A 16,801-nucleotide genomic window follows, 5' to 3' on the forward strand; every position below is an offset into this window, starting at 1 on the left:
GTACTGGAGTTTCAGCTTTAGCATCAGTCCCTCCAGTGAACACCCAGGACTGATCTCCTTTAGGATGGACTGGTTAGCAAATAGAGGAGCTCAATCAATGTTTTTTGAGTGAATAAGTAATTGCATGAATTTAGAAGCTCATGAACTTGTGGAACCATAGACCAGTCTGCTCTGACCTCCCATCCCAAGTCTCTTGGATGAGGAGCTCAATGATAATCAATCACCTGGAAGTACTGAAACACTCACGACTTCAAGGACCTTCTAAATTAAAACCAGCTAGTCTGAGTCATTTCTTCTTCTTCTGTCTGCCATTGAGATAAAGAAGAAATACTAGCTTCAGCTTGTGTTTGAGATACTTTTTGCTGGAGGTAAACATGATTATATACGATTTAGGTGAAATGAACTTATAGTGAGGAGAACAAATGAGTTTATTTGTGACTCTTGGATAAGACACTGTTAATATCGTGCATGTGCTGCTTAATCACTCAGTTGTGTCCAACTCTTTGCAACTCTGTGGGCTGTAGCCCACCAGGTTCCTCGTCCATGGGATTTTCCAGGCCAGAATACTGGAGTGGGTTGCCATTTCCTCCTCCAGGGGATCTTCCCAACCCAGGGATCAAACTGGGCTCTCCTGCATCTCCTGCATTGGCAGGCAGATTCTTTTACTACTGAACCACCAAGAGAAACCAACTGTTAACATAGCTGCCTATATATATATATATACATTCATACATACATATATATATACATAACATATATATATATATATATATATATATACACATAACATAGCTTAACCAGCTAGAAGCTTTCTTTCTCTGTCATGTAAAAATTCAGGAACAGCCTGAGATTCTGCTTCATGAAATCCTCAGGTCATGGCACCATCATTCCCTGGGATATGGTTCATGGTTCAAGATAGGCTCCAGCTGTCACATCCACCTCCATGCAGCAGAACAGAGGAAGGGCGAAATGAAATAACAAAGAACAAACACCAACTCTTTCTTAAGCATAATTTCCAACTCTTTCTTAAGCATAGGGGGAGATGAAATAACAAAGAACAAACACCAACTCTTTCTTAAGCATAGTTTCGTAGTTTTCTTAAGCATAGTTAGCTGCTACAGGGTACTTCAGCTTACGTCCCATTGGCTAAAGCGTAGTCATATGGCACACATAATTATAATGTAGTTATATGACCACACATAATTATGGAGAAAGTAGTCTTTATTCTGAACAACCTTATCCAGGTAAAAACTATTTTACTGTGCCATAAAAGGAGTATAATATGAGGGATACAATTCAAAGTCCCTACCATAGATCCTACAACTGAAATGTTAGTGATTATTCAGAACTTTTGCATTTGAATTATTACAAGCTAAAGTCACAATGATGAACCCAATAGTTAATCCTCTGTGCTAGGATCACACTTGATACTTCTGTGATTGTCAATATGTAGGGGTTAGGAGGAATGAGGTGGAAATAAAAGAAAACTTTTGCAACAAAGAAGTTGGGGGTGGTGGGGCAATGGTAGTCTAGCTAAAGCAGTGGCAACAAGAATCAAGAAGGAAAAACGGAGTGGAAAGAGATGGTAGAGTCAATGGAACAATATATTTGGATGTGGGAGGTAAGGGGGAAGAAGGGTATAAAATGATTCTCAGCTTTGAAACAATTAGACCCCGGTAATTAGACTAAAAAGGGTAGTTTGGAAACCACATTAGACTCGTGGAATTAACTGCTGTAAATTGACCCAAAATCTCTACTTTATCTATTACTTGCCATAAATTTTCTGTTGAATGTACTAATGAAGTTAATAAACTTCTCCAGGTAGTTAATCTTTCACAGGAAAAATCTAACAGGTCTCAGAGACTTCCCCTAGCAAGTTATAATGTCCCCTTTCCTCATAAAGTACACCACACAGGATTTCTTAAAATTCTGAGTTCTTGAGTCATTCTTAATTCAAGCACCAGAATTTCTCACATGAGTAATCCATTTCCCCATCTAGAAAGTGGAATTGGTATTGCCCTCTTCACCATTGTGAGGTTCAAAATACTTTGGATGTTTAAAGGACCTGACATGATGCTAGTTTCTATCTTTTTCCGAAGTACTTTCCTGTATATGCATTCAATCAACAAACATTTATTCAGCAATTCCTATTTCAGACGTTGTGCTAAGTGCTGGTGAGCAAAGTTGAATGTAATCACTGGAAACAAAGTTACTATTGTGTGTGTGTGTGCGTGTAGTTTACCTCTGAATGTTGAAGTAGATTCTGCCCACTGGTTGAGGAGCTCCTGAGGGTAGAGAACATCCTTGTGTGCGGCACCTTTATATTTCCAGTCCTTAGCACATGTACTTATTAAATGTATGAATGAATATATGACCAAGGACAAGAAATGAAGCCAAAAGTCTGAGAGCAGGACTGGAGACATAGAACTAGGATGGTCATGGATGTTCAGACGTTATTGGAGACAATTCTGTGAATGTTGAGTATCTGCTGGGGTGCTCCTTCCAATGGGGGCTCAGCACCCTCTGCTAGAGTGACTACTGGAGAAGGAGGTGGGCTCCTAAGGGGCTGGGGCTGTATATGACCATGGTTAAGAGCTTGGAGTCTGAAATCAGACATTTATGCATCTGATTATAATAAAGTATGATCAGTTTTCCAAGACTGGAACTCCAAGATACAAGATATAAAAAACTGTAACAGGTGGACCTACCTAATCTAAGAGACCCTGAAGAATCCTCTGAGTTGCTCACTGCACAACTGAGGGGTTAGTGTGGCTAGAAATCCAACCTGTGCTCCACTCCCAAGCTGGACACACATCTTGGTACAAGGCTGTGTCTGGCCCACAGGAGTTCAGTTATGGATGTCTGAAAGCTGAAAGACAAGAAGATGTTTTCCAGGCAAAGTTTAGGCCAGAGGGATCATGGTAGGGGAATGGCATATGTGAGGTCTAAGGATTTTTAAAAAGGCCTGTACTTGAGGATATAATGGAAGTTCAGTGAGGCTGCAGTGTGGAGTTCAAAGGGAAGACTAGCAAGAGTGAGACTGGAAAGGTATTCATTACAGCTGGTGTTTCCTGTGAGTTTACTAGTTACACTGTGCTAATGGCTCTCCATGCATTATTTTATTGAGTTCAGAGGTTAAGTAACTTTTCCAAAGTCAAATGGTTGGAACTATGATTCAAAGCCAGGTTTAACTCCAGAGCCTGTGCTCCAAACCACTTGTTCCATGGCATCCAAAGACTTGCAAAGGTGGATTGCAAAGGGACAAAACCAGAGACAGGAAGACCAGTTAGGAAATAATTGCACAAATCCAGATAAGAAATGCTGGTGGACTTAAGATGGCCTTGGGAATGGGAAACAGCAGGTGCATTCCAATGACATTTAGGAAGTAGAGTCTATAGAACATGGTAACTATTTGAATGTGAAAGACAGTCATGAGAAGAGGGAGGAGGTAGTGAGGAGTCCTTATTTTGTGTCTTTGTGGATAGCATGTTATTTGTTGAGCCAGAAAACAGGAGAAGGAACAAGGTTGAGAGGAAGGTGAGTTTAGAATTTGTCAAGTTGGAAGCACCTGTGGGACATTGGGGTGGAGATGCCCAGCTCACAGTTACAGTGCTTGGGCCTGAGCCTGGCCTGAGCCTCAGGAGAGGCTGTGTAATCAACATGTAATTGGTGATTGGAAGTTGACCCACAGAAAGGGTGAGACAGAGTGTAAAGTGAGAAGCAGAGAGCTCCTACTAGGATAATGGTGCTAAGGCAGAAGGACCATTCCCTAGATCCAGCTGTAGAGTCTGGTAGAACATAATCAGACCCTTGATTTATCTGCATCCTTTACAAGAACTGCTCTTCAAAGGTTTATGGAGTATCATTTTACAAACCGAAACCATAGATCTGGGATGAAGAGGCCCCAAAATGGGAGACTACCATAATAAATAAAAATAAGTGGCCTTCTCTGACATTTTTGTTTGACTTATAGTCAGATCTAAACTTAAATATGACCCACTCTATATTTTCCATAAAAACATGTATACTGAATAAAAGAGCATTAATAATATTATAATACAAGGAACAGCTACCACTAAGCCAGTTCTAAGCATTATTCATAGGGAAGAATGAATGGATTAAAATTCAGTGGCAACATCAGTGAAGCTTTAGTTTATCAGTGGCCTCTTTAAACACAGTTCTGCTCTGAATATGGCAAGTGAAGTTTTCTGTATCTTACATGAATTGCTATAAACATGAGCCTCTAAGCGATGCCCTCCCCACCTGCCTCTCTAAATGGAAATACTGAGCCACTTCTGTTGCAGTCATCCTAACATGGGATTGAGGCTTAGTTGAATTCATTTTGCCTCTCTTTTTTTTAGAAAGTACTACACACGATCTCTGCATGATGTGACTTCTGAAGACTCAAGAGCCACCCACTTCACTAGTCTGCAATGGAGAAGGCAGAAATGGAAAGTCAAACCCCACGGTTCCATTCTATTAATTCTGTAGACATGTGCCCCCACTGCAGGGAGTGAGTCGCACCAAGGGGGAAAGTCCTCAGGGGCCCCCAGACCACCAGCGCTTGAGTCCCTCTTCCTGGAGAGAAAGCAGAACTATGGCACTTTATAGCTGCTGTTGGATCCTCTTGGCTTTTTCTACCTGGTGCACTTCCGCCTATGGGCCTGACCAACGAGCCCAAAAGAAAGGGGACATTATCCTCGGGGGGCTCTTTCCTATTCATTTTGGGGTTGCAGCGAAAGATCAGGATCTAAAGTCGAGGCCGGAGTCCGTGGAGTGTATCAGGTAACGTCAGAAGTTGCTTCTTCTCTGGGTGGTTAGAAAAAAGCTGTACCAAACCCAAAATAATTTTTTCAAAGTTGGTTCTCTTTTCAAAAATGGTGATTAGTCATCATGCTGTTGCTTATTATCCCCTCCCCTCATTTTTTTAAAAGAAATTTTTCTAAAAATCAAATGTCAAAGATATTAAATAGAAAAATCCATTGGCTGTTGGAGCCTGTGCTCGGTCACTGGGTAACTGAGTCATGATTGTTCATCTGGAAGCAGTGTTGCTTAATGGAAGATTAAGTACCTAGAAAGAAATTTATTGTAGGTTTTTGCAAACCTGAGTAGTAAAACCTCCCATTGACCTTAAGTGCTCCCAATGGTCATAATTGAGTGTTGGCTGCCTCACTCTGATTTTTTTAAGGATTTTAAAGTTGAAAGAAGCTTCAGTGACTGGCATGACCCAGGCATCTTCAAAATGCAGCCCATAACATTTGGAACCACTCCTATTAGAAAGTCTTATAGAAAGCTGAAATCGCCCTGCTAACACAGAATCCATCTAACTCCCTCATGGACTCTCTCTTCAGCCATTAGAAGACAGCTAACATGCCCTCTTGAATCATTTCTTTTCCAGACCTAGTAGTCTCGGTTTTCTAAATAATTATTTCAGGGCATGATTTTCAGACCCTCACCACTCTGGATGCCCTCTGTCTAATGTTCCCTAATTTATCATGACTCCTCTTATGGCATCTAACACTGGGCACAATTCCTTCAAATAGTGTCTGACTTCTGCAGAGGACAGTAGGCTGTATATCACCACCCTTAATCTGAACATCAGAGACCGTTACTGCACCTCAAGCCTTGACCCATCTTCTGAGAGAGAAGAGCACTTTCTCTTGAAACTTATAACTTCCAGATGGGATCCAGCACTTCTCCTTTGTCTTTCTGATAGCTAGAAAATGAAAATGAAAGCTACAATTGTTCCAGCAAAACTGGTTTTCTGCTCATGTTCTAATGAGGGTTCACAAATTAGATAACATTCTCACATTTTTTTATGAGTGCAGAAAAGCTAAGTGCAGAGTTTTGATGCTGCTGCTTATAACCTTCACACAATCCATGAGGACACATATCCTCTTTGTTGTACCCTAGAGGACAGAGTTGTGCAGGTACCACATACATAGCTGAGATCACGTAAGAGCTTGCCCTGAAGTAATATGTATATATTAATTGTATTAAAGAAAGATTGGAGGAGGAAATGGCAACCCACTCCAGTATTCTTGCCTGGAAAATTCCGTGGACAGAGGAGCCTGGCAGGCTATCGTCCACGGGGTTGCAAAGAATCACACATAACTGAGCAACAGAGCACACACATGCACACACACACACACACACAAAGATAGGAAAATCAGTTTAGCAGTATAGATGTTTTGTGTAATGAAAAATTGTATAATATGTCTTCATAACTTTTCAGGTTTAAAAATAAACAAATGAAGGAAATATGAAGAAATATTACTAAGAGAAAATGTCACGTTAAAAGTTAGACCAGGAACTTTGGGAAGCTAACTGATACAGTGAAGTATAACAGCTTATATTTCTTTCCCCCTGCCACTGAGTTCAAGTCATGAAACCCACAATACAAAGAGAGAACCTGCGAAATCGTTAGGTTTTCTTCTCTGGGCACTGATACAGATCGAGAACACTTACCAAGTTCTCACTATGTGCTGTGTCCTGGGAGGGCAAAACCTATGTCATGGACCCTATTTCTCTTTGTTCATTTGCCTGATTTTTATTTAAAATAATGTTCTTTGAAAAGTAATGCATGCTCATTTTTAAAAATACAAAGTATAAAAGAGACCAGAAAAAGCACGATGTTAAAACTCATCATTCTACCACCCAGAAGTAACCACTGTTTGTGAACAGCTTCCTACGCATAATATGTGTTTGCTTGTTTGTTTATGAAGATGAGATCACTCATTTCTCTTTCCCCTTCAACCTCCAGAAATGTCATAGTTTAAATTTGTGACTGCAAACCTGAAACTAGTTTTAGGTTCCTATGTGTTAAAATCCTAATCTATTTATATTTTCACTGATCCTTTTTTTTAAAATCTCTGTATTACTGTTATTAAAATACTTCATATCAGCTACTTCAAATTCTTTACTGGATGATACAGAAAAAATGATTCATTCTATTACTAACCACAGTCCTTGTTATTATTGATTCCTAACTTTGTGTGAGGCACCACACTGAGAATTTTGTGTAGTTATCTCATATTCACAGCCTCCCTCTGAGGTAGGTGTTATCCCTGTTTTACAGAGAGGACTTTGAGTCTCAGAAAAGGCAATGTCATGAAACTAGAGTTACAGAGCAGGTTCAAACCCAGCTTTGCCCGGTCTGTACTCTAAAAAAGTTGACCAGAAAGCCTCTTGCTTTCTTCCATTTCTTCTTTCTTCCAGGTATAATTTCCGAGGATTTCGCTGGTTACAAGCTATGATATTTGCCATAGAGGAAATAAACAGCAGTCCAGCCCTTCTTCCCAACATGACCCTGGGATACAGGATATTCGACACTTGTAACACCGTCTCTAAAGCCTTGGAGGCCACCCTGAGTTTTGTGGCCCAGAACAAAATTGACTCTTTGAACCTTGATGAGTTCTGCAACTGCTCAGAGCACATCCCCTCTACCATCGCAGTGGTGGGAGCTACTGGCTCGGGCATCTCCACAGCAGTGGCCAACCTGCTGGGGCTCTTCTACATCCCCCAGGTACCCATGCTGCCTTAGATGGGGCGATGAGGGCAGGGATCAGGAACAGCAGGCTCGGAGGATGCCACACCCAGTGTTGATACAGTTTGCTGTTATATTTTCCTTTCTCTGGCATTACTTTGGCACCAAAGATCTTTTAATTATCTGTATCATGACCATTGGGGATTTCTGAGACCCCAGAGTCATCAACATCTACTAGACCTTCACAGTTCTTCCAAAATTATTTCAAACATAAAACTTTTTTTTTTAACTTTAGTGTTTATGGCCATTCTTCTGCCCTTCCTAAAAGGAGTAAGACCAAATGCTGTAAATCCCACCTTTCAAACCAAAAATATCCACCGTAAATCCTATTCCCTGAAAAGTCTCTGTCTCTCTCTCCTCTGGCTGAAAGTTTAGCTCAGAGGAAAGTAGAGCATATTTTCTCGCCGGAACTTAATCATTATCTTGCACATTCTAGAACTGGAAAATATCCTGTTTCATTCAACAAGTACTTGTACAATGTATATGAATAAGCAGTGTCTACTGTGCAAGAGCTCAGCCTAGATAGGGAAATAGATGTCTACACTTTCAGATACTAACAATTCACTGCTTTAATAAATATTTGTTCGAAGTTGCATGTTTTTTTTCACCAAAAAAAGACAGCAAACTCTAAATGCCATTTTGTGACCTGATTTTTTTCCCATTAAGTCTATAGAGCAAACCTTTTTTCGTGTTAATATTTATAGGTCTGTGACATCATTTTATAATAGTGAAAAATTGGAAACAACCTAAATGTCCGTGGATGGGAGAATCAGCCCAACTGGGTTGCATCTCTGATATCAATTTTTAAATGTAATTATAAATCACACTTTAAATTATTTTCTTCAACATCTAGTATTTAAAATTTGCAAGAGTACCTGTGCTAATTGACATTTCTAGGCTGGAAGGTTTCCATTTCCTTGGTGATAGCCATTATCCCTTTTTATATACATGGCAACTGACAAAGTCTTGTCATCATTTCCCAAATCCTTACTTCAGGGAATTAAAGGTGTTTCCCATGGGGAAACCCTGGCTCTGTAATCTTTGTGCCAAAATGATCTAACAAAGCCCGCAACAGTAAATGTGTTGGGCAAGATGCAAATATGCATCTTTATATTTGGCATATTGTGCCGTAATACTTTAAAACACAGTTAAAGCAAGTTGTCATGGTCAACAGATGTAAGATGTAATTGCCATCAAGTAAATAAAGAACATGAAGGGGAGGGTTTTAATTCACTGTGGTTTGGATGAAAGATCAAGTTAAGTTGAACTTGAATTTTAAAAGTGTTGAGGAAACCATAATGATTATCAGTCAAACCAATGTAAGTATATCTGTGGCCCCAGTTCTCTGTCATGGCTGCATGTTGGAATCACTTCAAGAGGTTTAAACATACTGATGACTAGGACTCACCCACCAGAGATCCTTGTTTAATTAACATGAGATGCGGCCTGGGCATCAGAAGTTCTGAAAGCTCTCTAGAGGAGTTTAACACACAGCAGAACTGGGAACCACTGCCCTGCAAGGTGAGGACTGCTGCTGCTGCTAAGTCGCTTCAGTCACGTCTGACTCTGTGCAACCCTGTAGACAGCAGCCCACTAGGCTCCTCCGTCCCTGGGATTCTCCAGGCAAGAACACTGGAGTGGGTTGCCATTTCCTTCCCCAATGCATGAAAGTGAAAAGTGAAAACGAAGTCGCTCAGTCATGCCCGACTCTTAGCAACCCCATGGACTGCAGCCCACCAGGCTCCTCCATCCACGGGATTTTCCAGGCAAGAGTACTGGAGTGGGGTGCCATTACAGAGGCCCCAGTTGTATTTCTAATGCCACTCACGCCACCAAGTGGCTGGAACAAGTGGGCTGGCTGGAAAAAAGTTGTGGTTAGAAGTTTTCTGAATCATTCATGAGACTCTTCCCTCTTACAACAAAAAAGTTTTGTGTGTTTTTAAGGGGCTTTTTTGGGGGAGGAGTGGGTAATGAAGTGGTATTTATCCCCACTTTTATAGTTTGCCTTTCTAAAAGTAGACAATATTGTAAATGCATTCTTTAAAAGAAACATATCCATGAAGGATATGTTTGTTTGTAATTTTTAAATCTTTGAAACCCTTTTGGCCCATTTTTCAAAAGAAGATCAAGAAGTGAACAATAATGAATGAATTTACAAAAGGCCTGAATAGACTTTTCTGTCACTTTAATCTGCAAATGGAGCTCTCTAAAAACAATAGCATCTCAACAATTAATCTAACTACCTGCCTGATGAGATCTCATAGTAGAACAGGAAGGAGGTTGTTTCAGTGAAAGAAAAAAGTGTCACTTTCACATTATAATTCCCAAAATCAAAGCTCTTACCATTCCCTCATTTCTGAGAAGTTCCATTTAGTGTAAAAAATGCTTTGTCCTTCAGAAGAAATGGTCCAGTAACTTGGAACTTCCTCACTGATGAGCCAGAATACCCAAGGGTGCTGCAGATGAGCTAAGACACTAATCCTCTCTGGGTCTGGGATGGTCGGTGGGGTCTAGGGTGGTCAGAGCTGGTCACTCTCCTCCATTCTCCCCACCTTGCCATAAGGTGAAAAGAAATTGGAAGCTCTGCACTAATGAATGCTTTACATGGTATTTGGATACCCCTTTAGGCAAAGATCTTTTACCACCAAAGCTCTTGGCTTTCAGTTGTTGGTGACCCACTCCCATGCTCAAATATAGAACTGGCTATGTCCTAGAAAGTGGAAATACATCAAGACAGCTTCTCCAGGGTGTTTTTCAGCCTCTCCAAGTTTTGGAGACCCGCATCAAAAGCCTGTCAAGGGACCTCCCTGGTGGTCCAGTGGCTAAGAGTCTAAGCTCCCAATGCAGGGGGCTCGGGTTTGATCCCTGATCGAGGAACTAGATCCCACATGCCAAAACTAAAGACTGAAGACCCTGTGTGCCAGTACAGCCAAATAAATAAATAAATATTTTTTTTAAAAAGTCTGTCAAGCGGCCTCGACCACCACCTGAAACTGCAGAGGAAAGGGCTCTCAGTGGTGGTTGAGCTCACTGAGAAGCCAGGACAGGAAAGGATGTTTTTCTGACTATATTTGGTCATGCGCCTCATTGGTATTGTGATGAAGGGGAATTGAGCCTAATAAACCTAAATGGCTAATTGAGCCTAAATGATAAGCAGTTCTTAGAAATGACTGCAATTGTGGGTACTTTTGTCTAAAGTACTGTAGGGGTAGAGTAGGTGGGAAGATAGGGGAAGAAAGAGAGGGAATAGCTGGAGACTAGAAGAGAGAAACTAGGCAGATAAGAAAGGGAAACCCCTGGGGCTCCTCTAAAGAGCCTTAGGTTCATAATCCAAAGGGAACCTGACTCCTTCCAGAAGTGAGTCACGGACAAAGTCTTCATTATAGTAAAGGGGAAGCTAAAATATTCAAATGAGAGTGTGGACCCCACAGACAGAAGATATGTACATGGAGCTATTGTAACCAATGAAGAAGCACAGAGAAAGGAAAAATTATGGAACAGTGCATACAGGATAAGCAGATCCTATGGTTGTTGAGTTGACTTTATAGCCAGATCCTTTTTTTTTTAATTTATTTTGTCTATGGTGGGTTTTTGTTCCTGCACACAGGTTTTCTCCAGTTGTGGTGCGTGGTTTTCTCATTATGGTGGCTTCTCTTGTTGCAGAACACTTGCTCTTGGGTGTGCAGGCTTCAGGAGTTGCATCTTCAAGAACTCTAGAGCCCGGGTTCAGTAGTTGTGGCTCAGGGGCTTAGTTGCCCCAGGCAGGGCACGTGGAATCTTTCCTAGCCGAGGATCGAACCCCTGTCCCTGCATTGGCAGGTGGATTCCCAACCACTAGACTACCTGGGAAGTCCCAGACCCATTTTGAAGGGAGCAATGTGAAGGATCACCTACTAGAAATTAGAATGCTCCTTGATAGACTGGCAGGTGCTTGAGTGCTCACACTGGAGAGGAACAGATTCTGGTTGTCCTCACGCTTTTATTCTGTCTGCAGTGGCCAGCATGGCCAGCATGTCTGATGTATTAGATCAGTGAATGCTCAAAGATTCTCCTCCACACCACCTTGTGGTCCACCTGGCACTTCCCTCACTCATTCAATCTGTATTCTCTCCAGGTCAGCTATGCCTCCTCCAGCAGACTCCTCAGCAACAAGAATCAATTCAAGTCCTTCCTCCGCACCATACCCAATGATGAACACCAGGCCACAGCCATGGCTGACATCATCGAGTACTTCCGCTGGAACTGGGTGGGCACAATTGCAGCTGACGATGACTATGGCCGGCCAGGGATCGAGAAGTTTCGAGAGGAAGCTGAGGAGAGGGACATCTGCATCGACTTCAGCGAGCTCATCTCCCAATACTCTGATGAGGAAAAGATCCAGCAGGTGGTGGAGGTGATCCAGAATTCCACCGCCAAAGTCATTGTCGTCTTCTCCAGCGGCCCAGACCTGGAACCCCTCATCAAAGAGATCGTCCGGCGCAATATCACAGGCAGGATCTGGCTGGCCAGCGAGGCCTGGGCCAGCTCTTCCCTGATTGCTATGCCCGAGTATTTCCATGTGGTCGGAGGCACCATTGGGTTTGGTTTGAAAGCTGGGCAGATCCCAGGTTTCCGGGAATTCCTGCAGAAAGTCCACCCCAGGAAGTCTGTCCACAATGGTTTTGCCAAGGAGTTTTGGGAAGAAACATTTAACTGCCACCTGCAAGAGGGTGCTAAAGGCCCATTACCCGTGGACACCTTCCTGAGAGGTCACGAAGAAGGAGGTGCCAGGCTAAGCAATAGTTCCAGTGCCTTCCGACCTCTGTGCACTGGGGAGGAGAACATCAGCAGCGTCGAGACTCCTTACATGGATTATACACATTTACGGATATCCTACAACGTCTACTTAGCCGTCTACTCCATTGCTCATGCCCTACAAGATATATACACCTGCATACCTGGGAGAGGGCTCTTCACCAACGGTTCCTGCGCAGATATCAAGAAGGTTGAAGCTTGGCAGGTACCTCCTTCTCTTAGATAGCAGTTCACTGTGTAATAAGCAGAGTTGGACTGATCCAAGCAAGACAGATTAAAGTGGTTACCTCAAAAAGTCAATACCTGAATGAGGTCACTGGATGTAGCCTTGGAGTCAAATATCCTTTTCAAACATCTGGGCAACTGACTTCTGAAAACTGACAGTAATTTAATTTGATTCTCTGTTTCAAGCCTTGAGCTCAGCTATTTGTTAGGCTAGTGGTTCAAAATACCTGGACTATGGTCCCTAAATATCTTTAAATATCCCAGGACAGATTTAGTACTGGGCGGAGTGTCTTTATAGTGCTTAAATTAAAGATATTGTTCCCTTGTAGACAACAAATATTTCTTGAGTACCTATTATATCCCATATGCTAAGGGGCATAAAACCATAAAATTAGTGTCACTATGTTCAGCCACCTCTTTTGCCTTTATATTACTCACAATATAATGTGTTGGACCCCAAGAAAGTCAACTAAGCTTAGGACACAAGTAAATCAAGGGCACAGAAGAAAAAAAAAAAAAAAAAACTCTTCTTAAAAAGATGCTGGATATTTCAAAAAGAAGCCCTGAAGTAGTTATCATAAAAAATAATCCAAACTTCAGTGGAACCTCTACTCTTTAGACTTGTTTTGTATTTTTGAATTATACACAGGAGAGACATAATTTTCTTTTATTTCATAGAGCTTCTGAAGATCAGAGTCTGACCTGACATATCCCATGAAGCCATTCATGTCTTGCATATGTACTTTGATTTTTCAGTCAGACCATGTTTTATGCTCTCTTTGTATTTTCCTCTGATAGACTAAACTATCAGAGCTCATGATGAGAGGGTAGTGAGGGGAGAGTGTGGAACCCTGAATATGGGTCGAATGACTCAGCATCTAGCTTCAGCTATGGTTCTCCCTTTTACTGTCTGCATCATCTCAGGAAAGACACCGCTCTAAGTCAGTCTCTTCATCTGTAAAATGACCGTAATACCCAGCCTACTTTCCACCCAAGTTTTTTGGAAAAGGAAATGAGATGATCTATGTGAAAGCAATTAGTAAATTTTCAAACTCTGAACAGGTGGTGATTGTTTTAAGTAGGAGTCCAACATGCCTCAAATTAATCAATAAACTGGGTAAAAATTGATAATGAAAATAGCTTTACATACAGAACCCAACCACCTCAAACCCGTGGGAAAAGTTGCCAAGAAACAAAGGGTGTACATCCTATGTCCGTCACTTTAGCAATTCTCATAGAATAAGGAGTGACTGTCTAGGCTGGTAGAATGAGCCAGGAGGACCTACAGGTTCTCAGCCCTCGTGTATGAAAAGTCTCACTCAGACATCACTGTTGGCTAAATGTTATGAGGGACTGAACGTTTCCTTCCTCACATTGCACCCCACACACTGCCTGACAAAGAAAAAGGAGCTCTAATGAAGGTCAAAGATCAAAAAGACTTTAGATAAAAAATAAATAAATAAAATAAAATAAATAAAAAATAAAAACACACTTAAAAAAAAAAAAAAGACTTTAGAAACCATGATATTAAGGAGTGGAGTTTCAAGAAAGAAGAATAGACCATCTTTTAGTAAATACTAGTGTCTTTCTCTCTTCCCTTTCATGTCTCCTTCTCCTTCTTCCTTTCCTTCCTGAGAAGCCTATGGGTTAAAAAAAAAAAAACCCTAAAGAAAAATCCCAGGGTGGGATTGAAGGGGAAAGAGGCTTCCAGTGGGTAGTTTGACAGGTCTGCTGTTAAATGACGCTTTTCCCAGACAAGGAAGTCAAATCTGGATGTTCAAGGCTGAAACAGACATATGAGAAAAAAAAAGAATCAAGCTATAGTCAAGAGTGCGACTTTCAGTTTCATGCAGTGGAAAATTCAAACCAACTGGCTTAAACAAAAGCATAAACATTATTAATATCTCACGATACTGAAAATCTCAGAAAGACTCCAAGTAAAACTAGACTCTCTCTTCATCTCTTTGTTCCTTATCCCTTGGGGTTAGCAGTTTTCCACCTCTGCAGCAGCTTCAGGCTCATAAAATCCTTACTGCTAGGTTACCCTTACTTCCCAGGATTTCTTGGAAAAGTCCTAGAAACCACACTGGTTAGACAGCTTGAGATCACAAGTCCATTCATGAAGTTAGTAATGGAGTTCTCCCAAACTACTTAGACTGAGCATAAGAGGGGAGTTGGATCCCCAAAGGGCAATCAGAATGCTATTAGCAAAAGGAGGAGGAAAGAAAAGCTAAGTGGCAAAAATAAAGAGTAGCCACTACACAGACACCTCAGCTGACCCTAGGACAGGTAAGTATATGTCCTCCTGGTTCACATGAGGTCTGGTACAATCCAGGAGAGGAGACAGGAAAATAGGGTCAGTGCTCTGGGGAGGAGCAACATGTGGGCATTGGGCAAAGTGTCCTGTGTGCTTGCTGTAAAGTCTCCTTTAAGCCTCAGGAACCCAGTGGTTGGGTGGGCGTTCTGCAATTTAAGATCTTCGCCATGTCTCGGTCTGTCAGGAGATGGACCAACAATTATTCACTCTCATTATTAACACCTGCATGGAAACATATCACCTGTACAATCTATACAGTCTAATCCTGGAATTCCACCCCCACCTTCTCTCAATTCTCTTCTAAGCCAATCTGCCTCATACCTCCCCGCAAAGCACTTACTAGTTTTGGGCATAGTACTTGTACCTGAAGAGCTGTCAATATTTGTCTCCTCTGTCATTGTCCACCATGAACTTTTAACTTTTTTTCAAAATTCTCTTTCTTCTGGAAGTCTATTCTAGTTATACCCCTCACCACCACCACACACACACACACTTTCTGACCATTCTTTCTTCTTCACTTTTACCATTTATATAGACCCAATTTAATCTTCTACAGCTCCTCAATTGACCAAAATAGATTCTTATCAACAAAACTTCTGGTTAAATAAGTGAAAGTAAAGTCGCTCAGTCATGTTCAACTCTTTGCGACCGTGTGAACTGTAGCCCACCAGGCTCCTCCGTTCATGGGATTCTCCAGGCAAGACTACTGGAGTGGGTTGCCATTTCCTTCTCCAGGGGATCTTCCCAACCCAGGGATCGAAACCAGGTCTCCCAAATTGCAGGCAGACGCTTTAACCTCTGAGCCACCAGGGAAGAGGAGCCCTAGTTAAATAAGGTCAATCACAATTTTCTTCTTTTGTTGATCTTTTCTCCCCATAAAATTTATCAGTCAAGTCATATGCCTTTAAAGTAACACTAACAGGTAACAGCACCCAGCATACAATTCCCTCCTGACCTCCACAGACACCCCCAAGGCCTCCTCTCACAACTCCTCAGCTTTCTCTTCCCTCTGACTCCTCTGCTGTTCTCTGAGCTTCATAAAAGCAGGAACTATGTCTGTATTGTTCAGCACTGGGTCTAGAACCTCTGACACCTGAATATGTGTAGAAAAAAATGAATGAATGAATAGCAATCTAGTTGATTTGACCTGACAACACAACATAGAGAGAGTCCTTTGCAGACAATTATTCAACCCAACAACCCAGCCTTGAATCAATGACTCTGGCCAGGATATTCTAGACGCTGATTGGATGAGCTTGGGTCACATTCCCAGGACAGTCTAAACTCTGATTGAATGAGCATATTAAATTTGATTTAATAATCAAATTTGAATGGAACATCATGTACATAAATAGGTAAGGAACCACCTGCTTCCTTCTTTCAGGATGATTGTGCACAAGGCACGGTTCCTGCTTTCTCCCACCTTATACCAGCCACTTACTAGTCAAAAATAGGCATGCATGGGAATTCCCTGGTGGTCCAGTGGTTAGGAGTGGATACTTTCACTGTGGGGGCCCAGGTTCAATTCCTGGTTGGGGAAATAAGATCCCATAAGCCGAGTAACACAGCCCCAATAAAGGTATGCATGATGAAAGAATGGTGGTGATAACAAGAGTCAAATGGAATTCATCTTTCTAGGAATTGCTGGTACCACTGGGGTCTGGGAGGGAGGGGATGAATTGAGGTAAGAGCCAGAGGCAGTAGAGGGGAAATAAGAAAACATGACTGAGGTTAGAGAAAGGAATTGTTCCTGGATTTCCTTACATTCAGCACAGGAAGTGGCCATGAAGCAATAGACTCTTCTTCTCTATGTGAGCTGTCCCTCGTTTTTGTGAACAGAGGGCTTCATGCAGTCCATCCCATTTTCCCTCTGTGCTAAGAAGTTATGTCATATGTACATGCTGGAAAGTCTAGTTTCT

General features: G+C 41.7%; 1 protein-coding gene across 3 annotated transcripts in view; it reads left to right on the forward strand.

The window, feature by feature from the left end:
* The window catches only part of CASR (calcium sensing receptor), an 89,359-nt gene that overhangs the window by 52,207 nt on the left and 20,351 nt on the right, over nucleotides 1-16,801 (forward strand). For all 3 annotated transcript variants that reach the window (XM_027533910.1, XM_027533993.1, XM_027534074.1), the window contains exons 2-4: nucleotides 4,362-4,785; nucleotides 7,219-7,525; nucleotides 11,661-12,545. In XM_027533910.1, the coding sequence (XP_027389711.1) occupies nucleotides 4,598-4,785; nucleotides 7,219-7,525; nucleotides 11,661-12,545 (1,380 nt within the window). In that variant the 5' untranslated portion in view covers nucleotides 4,362-4,597. The remainder of the gene's footprint in view (nucleotides 1-4,361; nucleotides 4,786-7,218; nucleotides 7,526-11,660; nucleotides 12,546-16,801) is intronic.

The sequence above is a fragment of the Bos indicus x Bos taurus genome, chromosome 1, assembly GCF_003369695.1.
Source record: "Bos indicus x Bos taurus breed Angus x Brahman F1 hybrid chromosome 1, Bos_hybrid_MaternalHap_v2.0, whole genome shotgun sequence".
In the NCBI taxonomy this organism is placed as follows: Eukaryota; Metazoa; Chordata; class Mammalia; order Artiodactyla; family Bovidae; genus Bos; species Bos indicus x Bos taurus.